The 23,683-nt window shown below is 40.5% G+C and overlaps 1 protein-coding gene across 3 annotated transcripts in view; it reads right to left on the bottom strand.

Moving 5' to 3' along the window:
- The window catches only part of IARS1 (isoleucyl-tRNA synthetase 1), a 129,349-nt gene that overhangs the window by 35,699 nt on the left and 69,967 nt on the right, over positions 1 to 23,683 (bottom strand). For all 3 annotated transcript variants that reach the window (XM_075433086.1, XM_075433085.1, XM_075433088.1), the window contains exons 20-26: positions 20,244 to 20,391; positions 17,253 to 17,373; positions 12,782 to 12,873; positions 12,334 to 12,411; positions 11,759 to 11,880; positions 8,577 to 8,679; positions 8,274 to 8,357 (exon numbers count right to left, since the gene is read on the bottom strand). In XM_075433086.1, coding sequence (XP_075289201.1) covers positions 8,274 to 8,357; positions 8,577 to 8,679; positions 11,759 to 11,880; positions 12,334 to 12,411; positions 12,782 to 12,873; positions 17,253 to 17,373; positions 20,244 to 20,391 — 748 coding nt within the window. The remainder of the gene's footprint in view (positions 1 to 8,273; positions 8,358 to 8,576; positions 8,680 to 11,758; positions 11,881 to 12,333; positions 12,412 to 12,781; positions 12,874 to 17,252; positions 17,374 to 20,243; positions 20,392 to 23,683) is intronic.

Genomic DNA, 23,683 nt, shown 5'->3' with positions numbered 1-23,683 from the left:
CTCATGGGGGACTTCAACTACCCTGACATCAGCTGGGAAGACCATACAGCTAGGCAGGCACAATCCAGGAGGTTCCTACAGAGCATCGATGATAACTTTCTGATGCAAGTGGTGGGTGGAGGAACCAACAAGGAAAGGCACTCTGCTGGACCTTGTATTAACAAACAAGGAGGGACTGGTGGAGGATGTGAAGGTCGGAGGTAGATGCGGCTGCAGTGACCATGAAATGGCCGAGTTCAGGATCCTGCGTGGAGAAAGCAGGGCGATAAGCAGGATCAAAACCTTGGAGCTCAGGAGGGCTAACTTTGCCCTCTTCAAGGAGCTACTGGCAGGAATCCCGTGGGCCAGGGCTCTCGAAGGCAGGGGTGTCCAAGAGTGCTGGTCACTCTTCAAACGTCACTTCCTCCATGCTCAGGAGCGGTGCATCCCCCTGAGAAAGAAATCTAGCAAAGGAGGCAGGAGACCTGCATGGTTAAACAAGGAGCTTCTAGCGGAGATCAGGCAGAAGAGAAAGGTCCATGGAAAGTGGAAAGAGGGACAGGCCACTTGGGAAGAGTACAGGAATGTGGTCAGAGCATGCAGGGAAACGACAAGGAAGGCCAAGGCCCACCTGGAATTGAAGCTGGCAAGGGATGTCAAAAACAACAAGAAAGGCTTCTTCAACTACATCAGCAGCAAAAGGAAGGCTAGGGACAATGTGGGGCCGCTGCTGAATGAGGCAGGTGACCTGGTGATGGAGGATGCAGAGAAGGCAGAGCTACTGAATGCCTTTTTTACTTCAGTCTTCAGTGCCAAGGCAGGCCCTCAGGAATCCCAGGCCCCGGAGGTAAGAGAGGAGGCCCACAGAGAGGATGACTTTCCGTTGGTCGAGGACTGTGTGAGGGATCGCTTAAGCGATCTGGACGTCCACAAATCCATGGGCGCCAAGGGAATGCACCCACGAATGCTGAGGGAGCTGGTGGATGTCATTGCTGAGCCACTCTCCATCATCTTTGAGAGGTCCTGGAGGACAGGAGAGGTGCCCGAGAACTGGAGAAAGGCCAATGTCACTCCAATCTTCAAAAACGGCAAGAAGGCGGACCCAGGGAACTACAGGCCCGTCAGCCTCACCTCCATCCCGGGAAAGGTGATGGAGCAGCTTATCCTGGAGGTCATCAACAAGCAAGTGGAGGAAAAGAAGGTTATCAGGAGTAGTCAGCATGGATTCATCAAGGGGAAATCATGCCTGACCAATCTGATAGCTTTCTACAATGACATGACTGGCTGGGTAGACGAAGGGAGAGCCATAGATTTTGCCTATCTAGACTTCAGCAAGGCTTTCGACACTGTCTCCCATAATATCCTCCTAGGGAAGCTCAGGAAGTATGGGCTGGATGAGTGGTCGGTGAGGTGGATTGAGAACTGGCTGAATGGCAGAACTCAGAGGGTTGTCATCAGCGGCGCTGAGTCTAGTTGGAGGCTGGTAACTAGTGGTGTCCCCCAGGGGTCAGTACTGGGCCCAGTCTTGTTTAACTTCTTCATCAATGACCTGGATGAAGAGTTAGAATGTACCCTCAGCAAGTCTGCTGATGACACCAAACTGGGAGGTGTGGTAGACACACCGGAAGGCTGTGCTGCCATTCAGCGTGACCTGGACAGGCTGGAAAGTTGGGCAGAGAGGAACCTGATGAGGTTCAACAAAGGCAAATGCAGGGTCCTCCACCGGGGGAGGAACAACCCCATGCATCAGTGCAGGCTTGGGGTGGACCTGATGGAGAGCAGCTGTGCGGGTAGGGACCTGGGTGTCCTGGTGGATGACAGGTTATCCATGAGCCAGCAGTGTGCCCTGGCTGCCAAGAAAGCTAACAGGATCCTGGGGTGCATTAGGAGGAGTGTGGCCAGCAGGTCGAGGGAGGTTCTCCTTTCCCTCTACACTGCCCTAGTGAGGCCTCATCTGGAGTACTGTGTCCAGTTCTGGGCTCCCCAGTTCAAGAAAGATGAGGAGCTACTGGAGAGAGTCCAGCGGAGGGCTACGAGGATGGTGAGGGGACTGGAACATCTCTCCTATGAGGAGAGGCTGACGGAGCTGGGCTTGTTCAGCCTGAAGAAGAGAAGGCTGCGAGGGGACCTTAGAAATGCTTACAAATATCTGAAGGGTGGGTGTCAGGAGGATGGGGCCAAGCTCTTTTCAGTGGTGCCCAGTGACAGGACAACGGGCAATGGGCACAAACTGAGGCACAGGAAGTTCCGTCTGAACATGAGGAAGAATTTCTTCACTCCGAGGGTGATGGAGCCCTGGCACAGGCTGCCCAGGGAGGCTGTGGAGTCTCCTTCTCTGGAGATATTCAAGACCCGCCTGGACAAGGTCCTCTACAACCTACTGTAGGTGACCCTGCTTCGGCAGGAGGGTTGGACTAGATGACCCACAGAGGTCCCTTGCAACCCCTACCATTCTGTGATTCTGTGGGTAAGGAATGTAGAACTCTTATTGCCCAAATCCCCAAACCACCTCTAAAATAAAGGAGCATGAAGTGAGATCAGCAGGAGATTGGTTTAAAAGAGATATACAAGTAGTTAATCTTGGAACTTCATGCCACAAGAGGAGGTAAGAAGGCGTGTACCACCAAGGTCAAAACGGAATGGAGCTCCTAACAGCAGGTACCTGAAAAGATGTTAAGTGGGCCAGGCAGGCACATGCCCTTGAGTACCTAATACAGTAGCTGCAGATGGTGACTACGACAGGAGTCTACTGCTAGAAGTGGCCAGATGGGTGGGCTTTCTCTACATGACTCTACTGTCGCAGGAGACTGCACGATGTGCTAGGTGAGCCACAAGTTTTAACCAGTAAGTCATTTCTTGTGTTCTTAATTACAAATATTTTCCTCATCACATAAGCACATTAAAAACCACCACTAAAAAAACCCCACAAACCTTATTACACACCCTGACCATCATACAATGGTAGAGTTGAAAATACACAGCAAACCTCTCTGCTCTGCACTTTATTCTGTCCAAAGAACAAATGCATTACACACTTTATTAATAACACCAAGTAGTAATGGCTTGGTGTGCCTCCTGTAAATAAGAGCACTGTATCCCAGTGTTATTTTGTGTCTTCAAGAGAGTCTGGTTTTTCCCCCCACTTTGTAAAGCCAAGTAAGAAACACACACAAGGCAGGAATCTAAATTTCCAGTTTCAGTCTCATTCTCTGTTCTTGGTGTAAAGCACCAGGGACAGACCTTGGAAAGTGTTAACTGCCAGTATGCAACTCTTCTACAGGTACAAACCTGCACACACCTGGAGCACATTTCGCTATAGTTCAGCAGCTTCTGTCTGTCAGGCTGCCCAATACTTACAGCATTTTGTGTTTAAATCTCCACTAGCAGGTTGTTAGCGTTCACCTCAACATGAAACAGAATCACCAAGTGCATTTGGCAAGGAAGCTCCTCCAAGTCATTTAGAAAGCAGAAGTAAATGTCAGTGTCAGCGTGACAGAAGTAACCAGTAGCCCAATATTTACATTGAGAAGTAACGCTTAAACACAACTGCTGAACTACAGTCTAATTCCCTACAAAGTCCTGCTGACAAGAGGAGCCAAGAATACAGCTAAATCTAACTTTATTTAATACATTTTTTAAGAAATTTAATGAAAATTACGTACTTCAGAAATTCAGTATTAAGGGGGTGCTGTTGGAAATGAGCCCACAAGCGGTAAATGATGACCTTGTGGGGAAAATGAAATAATAATCAAAAAAATACCACAAACTGAAAGATGATTTTGGGTTTGATCAGACAAATTACATACAAGCCAACTCCATCAGGACAAGTTTGCTATACCAAATAAATTAGGAAACCATTCTTCTGTATGCATCATCAAGTGAAAAAACAGAATGACTCTTCAAGAAAAAGCAAGTCTGTATCTTAGGTCTGCTTGTATCTGCCTCAATATAGCACTTTAACTTATAATACTTCTTAATTTTATCTTCCCAATAAATCAAAATTAGCTCCTTAACACATCTTTCAAGTCTCCTACACACACAAAGTGAGGCCACCAGTTCTTTCCATCGCCAGCCAGAAGACCCATATGTTCGGGCATTCCTATGTACCAGGGCCTTTCGTTGGTGCCACGTGCTGGATGCAATCAGATCGACCCATGACCCAACTACACCAACTCTCAGCACAGAGCAGGAGAAATGCCAGTGCTGTGCTTCAGTTGGGCTGGGCTCCCTAAGCAAACACCCTAACAAGGAAAAAAGAGAAGGCGGGGGGAAAAAAAAAAAAAAAAAAATCCAATCTGGATTATGTAATACGGTAAAACACAAAACACTGAAGGCCTGCCCACTGCCACAGCTCACATGTCAGTCAGTTCGGCCCATTCACGGACCCAGTCTGCTACGTTACCGCACCACCACTAACCTTATGACATACTGGCAGACCTTGGGCTTGATGAAGGAGAAGTCAATTTTCTCTGTTTTATTGTAAACATACATAGGGGTGGTGGTTGAAGGGTATACAAAGGTTGGATGCAAACAAGATTCTGATTATGCATACAGTAAAATTTACTCAGATAAAACCTTTCACTGGAAATAGGAAAAGAAGTCCTCAAATAGGCTTGTAAAAGGCCTCAAATACTAATGAATAAAATGCAGCTGTGCTCAGTTGCCAAAAGCCTTCTGGATTTATTTCATTTTGTGAGCTTGGCCATTTTCCCATGACAACTCTATACTCTGGACAATTCTAATATTAAAATCAATTTATTTAAACGATTTGCTGTGTTCTCATGATAAGCGAGCAAGACTGCAGAGTAAAGACTACAGCTGCTTCTGAAAAAGCACTGAGTGAAATTCTCAAAGAATCAACAAGTGTATTTTTCAAATTCTTTTGTCAGCAACCGCATGAAATTAAATGGTGTCATTTTTCTTTCAGATTACCTCTGGCACCTGGAAATTTACTAGGAACACACTTCTGGCAATAACTAGAAGTTCTAAAGCTCTGAATGTGTAGGAGGTTGATGAACAAAGCTGCAAATACAGCCCAAGTAATACTACCCAGTCTACCTGTGTTCATTAAACTCTTCAGCTCTGAACCATCCTACATCTCAACAATGAGACTGACTGCTATGCAGTATGGTAAAACAGATCTTAAGCTTCAGCATCAGTTTGCTCAATTTTAAGATACATAATAAAAGTAGGACAATAGACAGCATGTCCTATTTGTAGTTCTATAAAGGTGTTTGAGTTTGTTGTAACTCATCTCCCTGTAAGACACACCTTAACTTTGTTTGCAGTAGCAAATGAATAGAAATTAAAACATACTTTTGTATAATCCAATTACGTAAAAATTTATCAATTTGTTAGGTTCTTTTGTTATCTTTTACTAGCTGTAGAAGTTGACAGCAAATGTTGTCAGCTATCTTTTTGGAAGTAATTTGAGTAAGCAAACCTCATCTCCCTTAAAACTGGATTCTGTAAAATCCACTAACGCAGTTTATCGATCAAGAAATTCTGATAGACACTAACCTATATTTCACAAAATTCGGCCATTGAAAAGATCCAGGTACTGCAATGATTAATAATAAAAGCAATTCTGAAGTGAAGCATAACAACTGCCAAGCCTAAGAGAAATAATCAATAAGCTAACATGACAGAAAAGCCTTACCATCCCACTTGTGAATCAATTAAGATTTTTTTAATTAAGGACTGTGCACTAAAGGAATTTTAAGAATTTAAGTCCCACAGTAACTAAAAGCAAGACGTATACAACACTGATCTAGATGTCTTGTGCCTTGAGCCTTGACTCCCTCAGCCAGTGCTCTTAAGTTGCCCCAAGCAGAATTTTCTGAAGCCTTCCTTAGATGTATACTCAGGCTTGGGGAAAGACAGTACTGCTGGAGTAAAACAGGATCAGAAGTTTAAGAAGTCCTGCGCTGCTTCAGTCATCTCAAATTCTTTGACTGACATGGTTGGTCTCACCAAGACAAGCGAGGTGAGTCGATCTTGTCTGGGTAGATGCAGATTTTTATTCTCTTTGTCAAGGCAAAGCAGCTGATCTTGACAATGACAACTTGAACTAAAAAACTTCCAACACATTTTAAGCAGATGACTGGATCTTCTGTTACAGAACCCTCTGAAGATACATTACTGAAGGAAGTAAGAATCCTTAACTACCAAGGACAGCAGTATGGTAAGGGCCACACCATTTCTGGACAAGGGAAAAAATCCTTAAGATACTGTACTGCCAGTGGTTATTATAATAGAAAAATAACTTGTAGCTCACTTATTGCTGATGGCTTTAAATAACACAAAATGTTACAAACACTTACGGAAGGAAAAAAAAAATGTGAGGTTATCACGGGAGGGAGTGGAAGTCTTTCATAAACTGTTCAGATGTATGACTACATTGCTGTTCAAAAAATTTTTCTTCTAGTTTTTGCTCATTTAAACAGAGATTGTTTCAAACAAGTAGATTTGAAAGGGCAAGACATGAGCAGGCTAAGCTTGCAGTTCACAGGCATTCAGAAACTGCATTAAGACTTCTACATGAAATCTCTTGCAACAGTTACGAAAGCTAGTATTTTGGGGATTAAGTTATTGTATTACATTGTACTTAACTTCTCTAACAAGGACCTTGCATTGAGGCTCCCTTCCTCAGGAACATTTTTCTCAGGTGGTCTTGAATGGGTATGATCTGAACAACTACCTAGGTGTTTTCATTTTGCAAGACCACCCCTTCAGTTCTCATCTGACAGAAAAGCTGGCATGTATTCTGCCTCACTGAATTAAGAGCCACACACAAAGGCAGAAGACTGCGGAAGGGAAGGATTCAAGTGAAAATCCAGACAGATTAATAGACAGAAATTGTTGTCATGAAGTAATCCACAATTTATAGTCAAGTTTAATGCATGCATTCTGCCCAACATCAACACCAAATTAGTTCCTTCAGAATTCTGCTTTCTTAGCAAAGAGCTGCTATTCAAAATGTAGTTCTTCCCTCCTCAAAACACAGACAGTTACAAAGATGAAGTCAAGCTTATCTGCCCAGGCAATACAAGGAAACATCTGGGTGAAAAGTGATCATCAATCCCAACAAGAGACTACTGCAGCAAGAGGAAATTAAGACTGCTCGGAAAGAAGAGCGTTGCTCAACCAGTCTTCCTTCTCCCCTCACTGCCTTCCAGCATGATTCTGCAAGGCCTCCAGGCTTACAGCGGTGATGATGTTACCTCTAACTCCCTCTTCAGCAATGCAATTGTAACGCCCCTAGGCTGCTAACACTGAGAGACTGCACATAGCATAGTTCATGATATCAAACGCTTGATCACGACAGATTTAAGTAGTAAGAACCAGTAGTTTGCAAGATGTTTGAAAAGCCCCAACATCTAAAAAAAAAGTTCAAGGGCATTCTGGCATAGTAGCTGTTTTTCTTACCCTTTTGTTTTTGAATAAAAATACCATGGCTCATCAAAATTTATCACTGTAGCTGGAGCACTCTTCCTTCTCACTATTCCCTCTTACAGTTTGATTCCTCTTGTACATCATAAATGTGAAAGAAGATGTATATTCTATTTGTAATGAAGTTTAATTGAACATAAAGACTAAAAAAGGCTGCTCTATAAACTGATTGCTTCTAAGCAATCAGAAAGTAATAGACTTTGTGCCTTCATTACAACTTCTGAAATGCAGTACTGCGGCTTAAAAGATTTATAGTATACACATATAAATAAATGAAGTTTATTTATAAACAAACTCCTTTTTCATTTCACTTAAAATGCTATGGATTTTTACATGACTGACTAAAAGCAAAAAGTGCAGCCAATTTCAGGAAGTTAAGCCAAAAAAACCAAAGGGTTACTTTTCTTTGGAAGGATGGGGCTTTCATCCAAAGATTTAGAAGTAGGGCGGGCTGCATTTTTCTACGAAAGGAAGGAGATCACAAATTTTGCAATGCATCTCTTTGACAACATGTAATTGACTATTGTCTTATTTTCATTCACAGAATATTTTTTTCCTTTCAGTGATCAAGGAAAAGGACATTTCTAACAGCCTCTTCGTCCGATGTGGTCAGTTGGAGCTATTAAGGATTTCTCAATACTACAACTGACTAAGGATCATCATCCACTGACCTTCATCTCTGTACACAGTACCCACTGATATCCTGTCTCATTACCATTCTATTTTGAATTAATTTTACCTAGTGAGTTTTTAATATAATCAGCACGGAAGGTTAGGGGTTGGTTTCTTTAGGTAACTGACACACAGCGTCCAGTTAAGCATCATGTTCATGATGTTCTTACCTCGAGTATGTACTTCTCTAAAGACCTGACGTTTTCCAGAGCCTCTGGATCCTGATGGATAATAACCACTTCTTTCAAGGGATACTGCAGAGAAGGGGGAAAAAAAAAAAACAACCAAACTTTTGTCTTTTCAAATGACAATAGACAACTTCAAGTGATGTATTAATAATTTCTGAAGTATTTTATTGTTGAACTCTGTTTGCTATTCTAAACCTCATTATTCAATTTCCCCAGGCTTATCCCAAAGTTACAAAGCTGCTGCCCATTCCCAAGGTATCATTAAGAAGCGTTAGGAGTTCCAACCTTTACTGGAATGGTCTTTCTGTCTCTGATTACTCGTCCAAGCTCAATAACAGACTGCAAACAAGAAACGGCACTTTCAATCTTTTTGTCGATGAGATCCTCCCTGGAAGAGAAAAAAATATTGTTTCATTTTCATTTTCACTGTTTGAGCAGACTGAAGACATTTTACCCCCTTCTCTGAAATATCCTAAAGAGACTCCATTATGAACTGTTTGGGGCAATCTGAAAATCGAACAAACAGGTCTGTCTTCTCTCTTTGAGGAGATGAGGAGGAGGCAAACTTGCTGAAAACAAAAAACTGAACTATTTTTAAATCACCTTTTGTTAGCACCTCTCAAGATGGAGATGATGGATTGAGTCATACTACCTATTCTATTAATATCCAATAAAAAGTAAGAGTTACATCAATATCATAAGAAGATGCAAAGAGATATTATAAATAGGATACTTACGACAATTAAATATCTATAATGCAACCAACTTGCTGGATCTGAATTTACAATTTTTTTCAGGAAATCTAGATCTTTTAGCTTGATGTTTTAGACAGTCTTGTCATTTTTCCTGGCTTCATCATTTTAACATCCTTCCATTTTCAGGTAGGGCTGGGGTGGGGTTTTTTTGTCGTCTTTTTACATTTGGGAGATTTTTTTGGTGTGTGTTTGGGGGTTTCTTTGTTTTGTTTTTGGAATAAGCTGACACTGACATTTTCTTTCAAATGTACTAGCAGCCAACAGTTCCAAGAATGTGGTTTTCTTGATGAGCTGCATAAATTGAGCAGCTCCCTTAAAACTGCACCAGTGTCATACCAAGACCAGAGGTACTGGTTCAAAAGACAGTTGTGAATGAAATCAAAGCTGGCTTGCTGTAATATAAGTAGCAAAAGTACTGGGACGAAACCCATACAGCCAATAAGGATTGTCTAGAAAAACAGAACTGACCAAGCAAAACATACAGCTGAAATATCCTCATCTTCTGCATTAGGGCTTGGATTAAGATGTTACTATCTATTTTGAAGCTTTTCTTCTTCCAAAAGCTAGTCTTTCAGGATGGTCCTCCAAAAACTTAGAAACGTGTAAATTGTGACATAGAAGATTTTGCTCCCAGAAAGATTCATACAGTATAATGTGGCTGTATTTCAATATTACTTGCCATTATGTAACAGCACTGCGGAGCCACAAAATGAGAACAGTCTTCACAGATTGCATGCATGTCCACAAAATTTAATGCAAACAATCTGTTTGGGCATGAAGCAACCAAGTAATATCTAAGTGGCATTTGTAACACAGGTATTGGGTCAAGTTCAGCTGTGAAAGAGGCCAAATCCCTTAGCTTTATCTGTACATACCCATCATATTGCTAACGTAGTATTTTCTGTACCTGCATCAAAAAATGTCTCTTATTAACTGACAATATTGTCCTTAAGTAGTCATCAGAAAAATATTCAGAGAAAAATGCAATTATGTGCATAGTAACGCAAGGTGAAACTCTAAACCTTCAACAATAATTTAGTTCTGAAAACATGTCTTTGTATCTGACAAAGGGAACAACTGATACACAGGGGATCCAGTAAATTACACAAACAAGTAGCAGACAAAAATCCAAAGAAAGTACAAGACAAAGAGGAAAGTCGTGCAAGCCACTCAAATACATCATATGTGCATGATGCAGCAGCAAGTCAGTTAGCACTAACAGGAATAAAAAGTAACTAAGCCACTTAAACGCTCATGCTAAGCCCATGCCCGAACTGAGCTCCTGCAAATAGCTCACCGTCCCTTCCACTAGTCCATTCTACAGGAGCTCAGAACCATTCCTGTTAGCTCACTGATGAGTTTTGCATTCTTTGATTACATATTCTTTACAGCACTTTCCCAGGGAACAGAAAATCAGCACCGTCATTATGTCAATCTCTAACTCCTTGCTGCAGTAACGCTCACTATTAAAGCTATCAGAGAGAACATACACCTTCCTCAGAGGATATAGTATCCTTAAAAGAAATTACTAGACGATTTACATTTTTTAACTGCACATAAAGTATCAAGGTCAGCTCCTTTGTCCTTGAGGGTTTTCAAACTGAGCTGCACTGCAAAAGGAAAGCTTGCTTCTCTCATTCACTAACAGCAGACTGCAATGCAGGCACTAGCTTCATCTACTAACGTAACACCAGGCAGTAATTAGCAACTGATTACTGTAATGCTAGCATCTCCCTCAGCTGGGTTAAAAAAAAAACAAAACAAAACAACCACCCAAATAAAGACAACTTCAGTTGTTAAGTTGTACCTGGCTTGAGTTGATACTATGGATAGCCCAGAGCATATGTCCAGTACAACCATCAAGGAACGCAAACCTTTTTGAGACACACTGGCACTTACAAAAAATCCTCACCCATCAGCATCCGAAGAAACAAGCTGCCTGGAAAGCTCTCATACGATGTATCCTTGTACAAGGAAGTGGCAATCTCGGGACAACCGTCTGAATTCTTGGTCTGAAGCCAAAAGAACTCACAGTGCTGGCTCCGTATGTGGTCCGCACAAAACAATCACTTCAACCCACATGGGATCTGGCACCAGCATTCACTGAGAAAGGCCCAGAGACAGTGGGATGCTCACATTCTTGCAATGGAAGGCTCATGAGAGTTTTATAGTCCTTTTGGGCCCTTCATAGGCAGGCGTTATAGCTCCTGCTCAGTGCACATTTTGAAAAGTAAAAAGAGTATTCCTTGCCCACCATAAGCAGAAAACATTCTGGGCTGGGAACATGCACTCCTCCTAATTGTCTTGCTTCCTACCCACAACCCTTTAACCTTGCACAAGTCTACTGCCTAAACATTGAGGGAAAAGAAAACTCCCAGCTAACATTGAGAGGGGGGCGTGAAGTGTACTGCCAGTGAAATGCTCTCCTACAGCAGAGAGACTAACATTAATCAGAGCTTAATCAAAACTTAAGCATTTTTTGCTTATAGAAAAGAGCGTGTTAACTATCATCCTGAAATTCTTCCTGAGGCAAAGGAATATTCATATTATTAAAGCAGCTTGTTTTCTTGCTATGCAAAACAGTTTTAAACACCAGTAACTGAAGGAGCACTGTTCTGTGGAAAACAAAAAAACCCCACAAAACCCCCCCAAAAACAAAACCAAAGCAGCCAAACCAAAACTCCGTTTTGCCACATAACAGCCGTCTCTTACCTGACTTGGGGAAGCATGAGGTAGTGGATGCTTTCAGTATTCTTTTCCTTAACCGAAGCCGGATCAATAAGCGTCTTCAGATTCTGGTACATGAGCTCAGTGATAAATGGAGTATATGGTGCCTGTAATATTGCATTTCTTTACATAATCAGTAATACTTATGAATTGCATTAGGACAGTTCAGCAAAAACAATGCTTACACAGCGTCTTCAATGCAGAACTGCGATGTTATTCAAAATGCTGACTGAAATAAATGATGAAATCGCTGCTACTTCTTCACCTCCTTCCTGAGCTTTACATGTTACTGTAGGGCATCAGGTAAGAAATCGCAATGTCTCTCTATCAGCCAGGTGATATTAGCATTCTTTATAGTACTATGGGCCAGGTAAGCAAATAAAAGGGGGAGGTGAAAAATGAACTGTGCTACAGAAATCAGTAGCAACGTATTTTTTCTTCGCACGTGTTCAGCCTTTGCAACCCTAGTTTCCATAGTCAACTTAGACACAAAGATTCATGCTTTTCGATTGACTACATTAAAAATGTCAAATAGTTATAGCAGGCTGTAATTCCCTTACCATAAGTCTGCACATGGAGAACAAAACACTAAACAAGGTTTCCAAGGCCATAATACAGTCTTCAGTCCCGTTCTCGCCCTATTTGAAGAATTCAGCAAGAAAAAAACCAAACCAACTGTAATTTTAGAATCAGTAAGTGCACTTCAATAGACTTCAAAAATTCCTATGGTACTGCAACAAACTGGTTTTTCAAACTGTATTCACTTTCCTGAACCCAATCCAGCAAGTGGAAATAAGTTACTGAGCACGTTATCTGTTTGGTTTTTCTCACAAAGCAAAGAAGAGGAAAACGTGCTGTTAACTCCTCATTCCCATGATCAGGCACAAACCGATATAGTTTAAAATGCAGCATAAAGACTTTGTATAACTCTATGAAGCTGCCATGCATTAAATTAACCTAACTACTTGGATTTTGGTTATGGCACAAGATTGCCAAGCAGATACCTACCTTTAGTCTTCTGCGATTCATTCTAACATACCAGTTGGTGAGAGTATCGACAAACTTCACTAATCGAGGGACCACAGTGTACAGCCTGTAAGCTAGAAAGAAAAATGTTTACTGTAGTTAATATTTGCCCTCTGCATCAAGCTCCTCACTTGAAGAAACACATTATCATTCATAGCTCTGGTGTTCAACTTGAGCAGAAGTACGTATGTCAGTAAGACCAAACAAGTATTTAGACATACTATTATGTTAAAACCATAGTTTGAAATTGCACATCATCAGTTCTCATGCTTGAAGACAAACACCTCTACCACCAAATTGGTTCCCTAGCCCTACACAAACACACATCATGGAAGCCTTCTGCTTTTATCTGACTCGTACAGAGGACAGTGGATACGAGACTATTAATCGTGAGGGATGTGACAAATCCTAGATTTGCACAGCCTGATCACTGGAAGTTTAACAGAAATTACTGTAGAACGATACAACAAAATTTTATTGTATCAATTACTGCCAACATTTTCTTTTTTGTTTGCCAGATTTAAAATTGGACAACTACTTCAATCAACTCTCCCTGAATTAATTTTAATCTTTTTTTATTTTTCTAAGTAACACAATAGGCTAAAAGAATGTAAAGTAACAGCAAGCCTGGCGAGGTAAGAAGATAAACATAGCTGTATCTTCAAGTTCTGCGTAACTTAAAAGCATGGACGACTGCCAAGACAAAAAAAGTGGTCATCACAAGCATCACCATGCAACTGGGAAAACAAATTTGTTCACGAGAACTGGGGGAGTGCTGATGGACCTTAAACAGGACTCAAGTTTTCCAAGGAAAAGCTTGTATGTAACTTCTCTAAAAGCAAAGAACTTTTTGATCTCTGTTCTGAATCAGTTTCATTAATCAAGCAGCTACCTAATAAAATGGATCTTTGCTTTAAAAGCTTCACTACACTTTTTATTGGATTTTCTAAAATAGAAGTCTTTTTAAAGGCAGAGTACTGGTATTTCAAGCTAAAAAGGAAATGCTCAGAAGATTCATGCCATTGTGGGGAAGACATTGTTCAGGTGAGAATTTGTACTCCTAAACAATTCCCAGCTCTGTTCTAGCTATGCCTTATCTAGTTAGGAGACTGGTTAAAAAACAAACAAAAAACCTCAAAAAACCCACCCACCAGGGACAGTGTATCTTTCACAAGAGATTCAAGTCAGCTTGGAAACAGGCAGTTCTCCCCTCGATAGCTGTAGTCCCCGTTCAACCACCACACTGGGAGCTCTGACTTTTCCACGACTCCAGAAAAAGGCATGCATGCACATGGAAACGCGTGCAAGCGCATATGCAGAGGCACACGCTTCGTTCAATTTCGGTCACCAGGAGAAAAGTTGTCTTGCAAAATTTCTTGTATTGGACACTTCAGCAGAAGAAAATAGCATAATACGGCTTATTGGTTTTAAACAAAGAATTTTAGCCCCCCTTAAAACACAAAGGATTACTTGCCCTGTTAGTTTCCATAGCATCTTCCCAATATCTTACTACTTGCCCTATTTATCAAAGGGCCCAAATCCCAGAAGCTGCCATCAGAAAAGGAGAGATTTAGGGGAGAAACTACACTACCATTCAACAGCTAGTAGTTCATTTGGGTAAGCGCGCTGCCGTCGAAGCGAAGCTCAGCTAGCCCCACCAGCGCAGCACTCCCAAAAGGAGCAGGTCTACAGCTCCGGTTTTGGGTGCCTGTTACACCAGAGGTAACAGACAACAGCAAAACCCCTCTCAAACACACATGTGTATGGCTTCAACACATTTAACTTTCGCCAGATTTCCATGAATAATTCAAACAACGCTGCTTTCTGATCCGTGTTGTCTCCCTTCCTCCAACTGCATATGTTCTAGGAAGTCAAAAGCTTTCCCAAACTAGGATCAGCAGAGGGTTGTTACACCTTTCCGAAGTTTTTCTAGGCTCTCTAAAGCACCCCAGAGTCAGAGCGTGCTCAGGTACGCTCCTCTTCCCAGCATCAGCCCATTCACATGGGCTCAATACTAAACTGCAAGGGACTCCATTTAGGCTGAAGTACTGCTGGCTATTCAAGCTACGAGTAGAAACTGGGGCAGAATTAACATAAGCTTTACCTCATGGAAACATTTTTCTAGAGGCAGGCAATCAGTGTAAAATTCAGCTCCACTATAAAACAGACTTATTTAAATGGCAGGAGCTTAGCTCAGCTGCAACACGTTTCTGGTCGGTGGCATCTCCTTGCCATTTGGAGCTTCAGGCCCACGTGTTCTTGCACACAATCCCACAGCCAGGGCAGGAGCACGCGGCACAGCACAGATCGGGCCCTTTCCAACAGACAGCGCCCAAACTTCTCCTCAGCACCACCGCCTCAGACATGGCAGAGACACTTCCTTTTAATTATACGTATCTTGGGGGGAACAGAGTTGTATCGCATTAGTTGGCAATTGCAGCCATTTATTTTTGCTCACATCACGCCACATCTACAATAGCTTCTGCTTTTGTTTGATGTTCTCGTTATTATTTTCAGTATGTTGGCTTCTCAAATGAAGCTTGCGCAATGTATTTACCTTCTTTACCCAGCATTTGAGGTTATCAGTCACCATTATAATCCTCCCTTGTGTCTTCCTGACATTTTTCAAGCCATATGAAGTAGGAAATATTTTTTTAAAAAAACAAAAACTTTTAAGAGGATTATCACAAGAGTATCATGTTGCAGTACACAAATTTACTGCATCTCATTACCTGTCTGATTTCAGAGTTTATGCTGAAAAACTGAAAAATCATGTTTATTAATCACTTCCAAATGAGATGTGTCACTTGTTTTATGAGCACATCATGTTATCTTCCTCTAACGCAAGACAACAGCATTTAATATCAATACTACAGTCTTGAAAGTCTTTACTTTGTCCCTTTCCAACTGGAATTTTCTTCTCTTGGTTTGAAGGACCTTCTTGCTTTGTAAAGATGGCAGCTATCACATCCCTTTTTATTAGTTTCGTCTTCCTCTTAGAAATCCAGAGCAGAGAATTCAAGATACTACCCCCATGACCATCTTCCTGAAAATACTATTTCTGTTTGAACTGTGCACTAGCCCAAGATCCCAAGCACACATTCACAAATTCATTTTCCCCTGTCCCTCAAAATATTTTCCTCCTGACATGCAGCATGTCAACTTGCATAGGCTCTGCATGTTTCTGTTTAGCAACACATGAAACTCAACACACACCACCAACAAATTTCAAGGACAAAACTTCGAAGAAGAAGAAGCTTTCATCAACAACAGACAGCTTTTCTCATATTCCTGGTTTTGGCAGCTTAAGGATTCTTTCTTCCTTTAATGAAATGTTGTTAGATGACCTCAACTGAATTTTGTTAGTACCAAAATGACCTGCTTTATCTACTGTAGCAAGACAAACTCATCCACTGGTCTTGGTGAGAGTGAACATGCGGGTCTGAGCAGCAAAACGCAAGAGATGACTGAAGCAGAGCAGGACTGTCCTGTATCCTCAGACTCAGATCTGGCATTTAGCTGTTACCTCGTTATCTGTTATCCCACTAATGCCTTCTTTCCCCAAGCCCAAGTACGCCTGTGGAAGGCTTCTAAAAATTCTCCCAAGGGCAACTTAAGATCACTGGCATATGCAGGGTTGCTTGTTTATTCACAAAGAGGGACGGCAATGGCAAAAGCCACCTTTTCTTTCCAGTATCTAAGCTTCTAGTGCCCTTCAAGGCACCAAAGCCTCTTCAAATCCCACCGTGACTTTATCTGCAAATTTGTAAGCTTGCTGGATCAGACTAACTACTTCAAGGGACTCTTGCAGCACCTTCTCTTTGCAATTAATGCTGTCTTAATAGAACATGAGCATTGAGAGGTAGGGGATGATGAAAAAGACAACATGCAGGAAGAAAAGCCAGGAGAGTATCTTAATACAGGTATGCAACATCCTAATGCTATTCCGTCCTGCTGTACACACTCCCAGTACAATTACAAAGACAACCTCTCCATGGAACCGCACAGGGGAAAATCTACTCCCCATGCTCATGTACCTCTCAAAATTATTTTATTTAGCTGACAAAAGCACTGCCTGTTTTAACCTTTTTTTTACAGCTTCCCCAAGTTCTATTTGGGTTCCTTTTCACTGCTATCTTTCAGTTACCATTACAATACTATTAATTGCTCCAAGCACTGCAGAAGATGTTGGTACAGCAACAAGCTACATCACTGAGCTCATAGGATTAGCCATGACAAAAAGATCTCATCACTTTTTGAAATCACATAGCAAAATCTGTATTAACACACATGAAAGCAGCATTCTATGCATTATGGTACCCAGTTAAATATTTCCTTCCTTGTAGCTGAACTGTAAGTCTCATGTAGAATCTGGAAACCTCTGGATGAAGTGGCTAGTTCTCTAATCAAAAATTAAACACCCGTACACACACCCGACCAAACATGTGCCTACCTGCCATTTCAGCTTTGAAGAACTGAATGAGTGATTGGGTGAAAGAAAGAATCCATTTATCCATGATGTTATTGCTCTCCTTAACTGTGTTCTCATTGTAAAGGAATTCTCTTCCCTCATCCTATCATCAACATAAAAACACAAAATGCATTTTCAAGTCATAAGGGTATATACTCAAACCTCTATACCACCACCTGTCAGCCACTAATATTTTGTCACCGTCACTGTGTGTGTTACACTGGTTTCCCAAGACAGAACATGAAATTCCAGAAACATGTAAGTAAGAGCAACAGCTAAGGAAAACCTGACTCCCACTGCTGCTGGTTTCACCACAGCATACCTCCAGCTACAAAGGAGGCCAGTTATTTGGATCTATTAAACCAGATAAAAAGTAGTCCAGCACACAACGGTATGCAGTTGCTCTCTCCCTGTTTGCAGTATAAGTCATAGCTTCCAGTCACAGGGTAGGACTCTTGAATTTACAGAACTCCTTCATCTAGAAGGATCTGAAGCATTCACAAGAAATGTACTATGAAGACAAATTCTTTTGGGAAAAGGGCATATAAAATATAATTATTTTTTAAGAACATGTTACAATTTCAACAGAATAAAACACAGAAGGAACCTAACAACCTGAAAACACTGGTGGAATTTTTAGGCATCCGACATGCATATAGTGCATTTTGTTGCTTTCCAGAACACTAATGTTTGCACTCATCTGAGAAATTTCCTAACACTTTGCTGATTCTGTAGGACATTGCAAGCAAGGCCACAAGTAAGCACACTTGTCGGTGCCTACAGTGTGACTCTCTTTCCGTAGGCATGTTCTTAGAACTGGTTGAAAAAAGCAGGCTTGTTTATTTTTAATTTTTTTTTCCAGATTTACAAACAGTATTAAACATCTGGTTTGAAGATTCTTTGGACTTTCCCTTCCCTCAGAGTCTAGATGAAAAAAAACGTTTGGATTATCCAACGCAGTAATTCTGCATCCACTTACATAGTGTAAAGGAGAAGATTCTTAGGAAAGAAATGCAACTGCACACCCAGAAACACAGCAACCCTAGAGTGAGGTCAGCAATCATTTAACCAACTACAATTACTGTGATAATTACCGTAAGCATAAAAATATTATTAGACTTCATCCAGGACACTGGGATTGTAGTTACTCTCTTGCAGGAGGCAGAATACAATGAAAAATTTGTTTAAGCCTGTGCATGGAATCCAATTTAAGCATTATCATCTCCAATAGCACATTCTTTTGCCTAATATGGTGCATAGGAATGGTTTCACTATCTATTTAGAAAGAAAAATTACATCTGCTGAATTACCAAAAATATCTGCGTAAGCACCTGATTTTCCACTGGGGAGTTCCATCCCCAATTTGGCTGATCTTGCAGGATTTAAGAGGATCACAGCAAAAAGCTGCAAAGGACACTTTAGAGAATTCAAAGGTCAAACAGGAAAAACTGAAATATATTTTTGGGGCACTGCGTAACTATGTCTGATGAGTGCTGTCTAGGGATCTGGAGAAAAGACTCATTAAATCTTAGGCTCTGAAGTTACCAGACTTTCTTCCCAAAAGGGCTTGTTAAAAATATAAAACCATTTATTTAAGTCAGCTATTTACTATACTATTTATTGAAGTCAGCTGCCTTTATTGCTTCAAATGGCAGCTCTCCAAAGTGATTAGGCTGCTATTGTAATTTCAAGCGTAGTACAAGGTTTGAACTTTTTTTGCTTAGCTCCCACTCTCCCATAAAAGTCTGCCCTAACAAGTGGTAACCTTCTATCATTAATCTTAGCTGAAAGATTAAAATTGGTTTCAACAGAAGCTATACAATACACACAAAATCTTCAATTTAAATGAAAAAATACTATAAGAAAGAAATTTAAATCTTGCTTTCATTCTGAAAGTGTAGAAAGTCATGCCACTCATCCAGAATTTTTTAGTAGACTGCTCATGTAATCTGCAAGTCTAAAGCATTATTGCAGATTATTTCCTTTCCATTTCATTTTTTTTTTCTCCAAGTTGTATTTAAATTTAACTTTAAAAAAATTAACTGTCATGTTACAAAAGGCAATCTTCTTGCTGTGGCTAATGTATTCAGTATCAAGTATTCTCAAGTCAAACATTTTTATGCAGATTCATAATTAAAGTTACAGTAAATGAGTTAGCTCAAGAAACTGTCATAGCAGACACTACTGAAAATAACTTCATTTTCATTACTTATTTGCAGTTCTATTTGTGTTAAATCTGGATGTTCAATGCTCTCAGTGCAGAGAAACTTGCAGTCCAGATGTCATCCTCCGACGGCATCCTTCCTGCGATATAGCCATGCCTGACTACACGATGTGGGGTGACAGCAAAGGAACAGCAGCAGCACTCAAGGCAGTGCTAGGGACACCTGCTGCCTCTGCCTACTGCGCAAACACTGATCAGACAATTACCAGAAAACCCACAAGGCTTCGTATGGACATTTTGGAAGGATTCCCTGAGGCACACATGGTACCTGGCTTTTAACTGATGTTCCCAGCAAGGTAACTAGCAGCAGATAATTGCTTAGCATGTATTAACCCCATAAACTGGAAGTCCCCATCTTGTTCTCTAATTTCAAGTGTGAATGCAATAGCATTCATCTCAAATAAAAGGGAATTGAGAGCACCCTAATCTGAGAAATGATAGCTGTTATGTCTTGACAGTTCCCTACCTTCCACTCCTCCTTTCTATGCAATAATAGACTTGGTCAAGAAGAGAACGGTGCAGGGTGATTAGCTTTATAAAACAGGGTACAAACAGCAAATAACACAGAGATTAAGAGCAAGCACACAAAACCCGATCTAACTTGGAAGTCAGCCTTGCACTGAACAAGATCAGATGACCTCCAGAGGTCCCTCCCAGTCTAAATTGCTATGCAACATTAATTGACTCCAGCAGTGGAAAACGCACAAAGCCCCTTCCACTTGGCTCTTCCACGCTCCAGAGATCTGTACCTTATGTTGCAGGATCTGAACATTCTGAACAAGAAAGCGATATGCGTTGTACCAGGGCAGGAAGACATCCTTCAGTATATCCCTCACTCCTTCCTCCTTGAATCTCAGATTTTCTGCTCTTACCACAGGAGAATTGATCAGGTATAACCTGCAAAATAAGAACACAATACTTTAAAGCTCAAAACTGCACATAGTGATATAAATGCACTTAAACATACAGCAAACTCTAGAGAGATGCATAGCAAGAGACAGACACCCAAGCAAGCAGTTTCATACTAACAACTTTAAGGAAGACAATATTGTAAGCATGTAAGGTACTGAACATACAACAGTTTACTTAATATATTGAATATATGACAGTTCACTTCCAGTGCTACAGGATTATTTTTATGATACTGTATACGGAATTTGAATTTTTTTTACTCTAGAAGTGAACTGAAGTTAGAACACACACTCAGATACTACCACAGCATAAAAGAAGCAGTGAATGCATGGAATTAGCGTTCATCTTTGGAATGGCACCTACTGTTTTAGTAATATCTTGAATTCTTTAATAATGACACACTGCCTTTCTACTCAAACTAGTTAATTTCCTCAGTTATAAAAAGCTTTGGGCCCATTACAAACACAGGGCTAAGGAGTAAGGCAAAACAGGCAAATTGGAGTAAAGGAGAAGAAAGCAACACTTTCAAGAAAAATAGCCAAAGAAGAGAACAAAGGATGTACCTCCTACCAGTACAAATGTGCCTTATCTCCAGAAACAGCTCTGCAAGAGCAAAGCAGAGGATTCGGGTGACGCTGACTACTGCAAGTAAATAGAAGCAGAAGCAGCCCCTCACAGAATCACGCCTGCCTCAGCCACGGGGGCTCATCCCGACACGAGATCTACCCTGGCCAGGGACATCCTCCTCGGGTCAGTCTCTCTCACGCTAACAGTTCCTCACTTCACTGAGGCAGACCTGTCCCCCAGCTTCCTTGCCAGCTGCAAGTTCACAAAAACAATCATTTTTATATTGTATCCCATCTTAATCCCTAAACAAATATTCTGTCTATGGAGCCAAACTGGTATCTCTCAAGTTAACTCAAAGAGAAACCAGGTCTTACTCAGGTATCAAAAAAAACTTGAAGGCAAACTTGATTTAGATACACTTCATGTAATTTTCTAAATATGAAAAACAAACCAAACATCTTTTATTTTAAAGACTGTGGCATTTCTCAATAGAAATGTATTAACTCATTTTCTCACATTTCATCAACTTATAAAATCATGATTCTAAACTAATGTATCTTCACAGTCACTTCCTTCCAGAGGCTTTAAAATCTTAATGGAGTTTGACACAGCACATTGAAGAATACCAGACCATAAATTCTGAAGGAGAGGACTTCTTGCATAAAAATGAATACATAAAAAATGGAGCTGCCAGAGTAAACAGACAGTAATGCAGCACAGAAATGGGCATTTTCAGTACTGTATTAAGAAAAAAAAATTAAATTTAAACACGGTAACTGAATTCAAATTATAAATTTACAAAAGTACAGAACAATTGAGCATGGTAATGAACTAGCAAGTCCTTAAGTGAAACTCAAATTTATAAATATATTTTAAAACTAAACCTCCCACCACAATTATTTACGTGCTTACTACTCATTATTTCTTTCAAAAGTCAAACATAACTTTGTTCCGAATACAAGAGCTAGTCTGGCCCTAGGATACACCAGGATACTCCAGGCCTTTTATCAGTTTGGGACTCACCTAGCATAATGACCACTTCAAATTGCCTCTGCTGCTTTCCTCATGAGGAGACAGCAATGCAAACCAATCAGAACTATGAAGGATCCACTAAATTGCTTCTTGGCACCCACCTCCGCAGCACTTGCTGCAGAATCTGTCCAAAGTCTTCTTAAAACAGCTCTTGGCATGAGAAATTGAAGAAAATGTAGCTCTCTAAGACTACAGTAACAATATTAATTTCCTGAATTATTCCAAGGCAAAGATATTTATATCTATTATACGGAAAGAGAACAAGGCAACCGATAAAGGAAGAGTCCTATCAATTTAGTCACACCTAGTGATTATTACCCACCAGGCAGAAAATAAAACCTTCCTCAAATCAAGCCAGTATTATCAACTTTTCTAACAACGTATAAGAAACAATAAATTAACCTCCTCTTTGTCGCTAAAACAACAGCCTGTGGCATTACGTTATTTCTTCTGCATTTGAAGAAGATTGAGAGGAGAATGTAATACATCACTTCCAACAGCAATACTTACCTCAGGATCCACAAAAGCAAAGGGCTTGTAAATACTATGACCAGCATATTCTCCTTCTGACATAGCTCAACTTTGACAGCTATCCAACGCAAGTCATAGGTCTTAAGAATATCGAAATATAACCAGTTTTGACAATTCTTACAGATTTCACACAGGATTCAAGTTTCAGAAGGTTGAGTTGTTAAATGTACTGTGCTGTTATTTCTTCTGTTTGCCCTTTCCATTCCATTCCATATTCATTTAAACAACTTACATCCATATTTTCTGCTGATCTGTTTATCAAGCTACTGCTGAGAATACTTCAAAGCTGTAGTTAAAATACATACACATATATAGATGTACTGCAAAAGCTAAAGTAACTCTGCAGGGAAAGAGTGCCAAGGAAAGAACTCAGTTGTAGCTTTTTCTATAAACAGAACATATCAAGCGCTTCAGTGAATAAGTGGAGACAACCGAATCGCAGAGCTCCTTCCATAAATGAACCTAGTCTGCAATGCTTTTTACTGTCTGTGTGGGTGTATGTATAAATAAATGTGACATTAAAGAATGAGTACACAGGCAGAAAAATGAATTAGCTTTTTAGAAATCAAAAACCATGAATAATGGAACTGTAACTTCTGGTGTTTAAGATTTTTTGTTTTGTTTATAAAAAAAGGCATATTTTTTCAACAGAAACACCTGCAATTTAAAAATCTCCAATATGAGTAACTCCAACACTTTCCACTCATATTGTTCCAGCTACCAATTCACTGATACTCTGCTAATACAACTAGATTACTTGTAAAGAATGATCTTGAGCAAGTTTAAGAAATCCACCCAACTCTCCATAGTAAACATACACGAGAGGATAATAGGTCTTTTAAATGCTAAAGGTTGAAACAGTAATGAATTTCACATCTATTGTTTTACATTATCTAGAACCAGCAACAACCATCTTTCTCAAAGAAACAAAAAACCATGGTACACTAAGCTTCCTTTCAGCCCAATAGTTACCATGTATAGTTGTAACATGCAATTCAATGTGTGTGGTAGTTTAAGGTTTTCTTTCAAACAGCAAGAGTTACAAGGCTCTTGAGAAGTGCCTAAGTAGTGTACTCCTGCAGTTATTAAAATGCCTTTATTGTACCTTTACCTCAAGGTACCACTTCATGCATGTAGTTAGTGCATC

The sequence above is a fragment of the Opisthocomus hoazin genome, chromosome 11, assembly GCF_030867145.1.
Source record: "Opisthocomus hoazin isolate bOpiHoa1 chromosome 11, bOpiHoa1.hap1, whole genome shotgun sequence".
Classification (NCBI taxonomy): domain Eukaryota; kingdom Metazoa; phylum Chordata; class Aves; order Opisthocomiformes; family Opisthocomidae; genus Opisthocomus; species Opisthocomus hoazin.
Note: the sequence above shows the minus strand (reverse complement) of the source record. Positions and strands in the feature narration are given on the sequence as shown.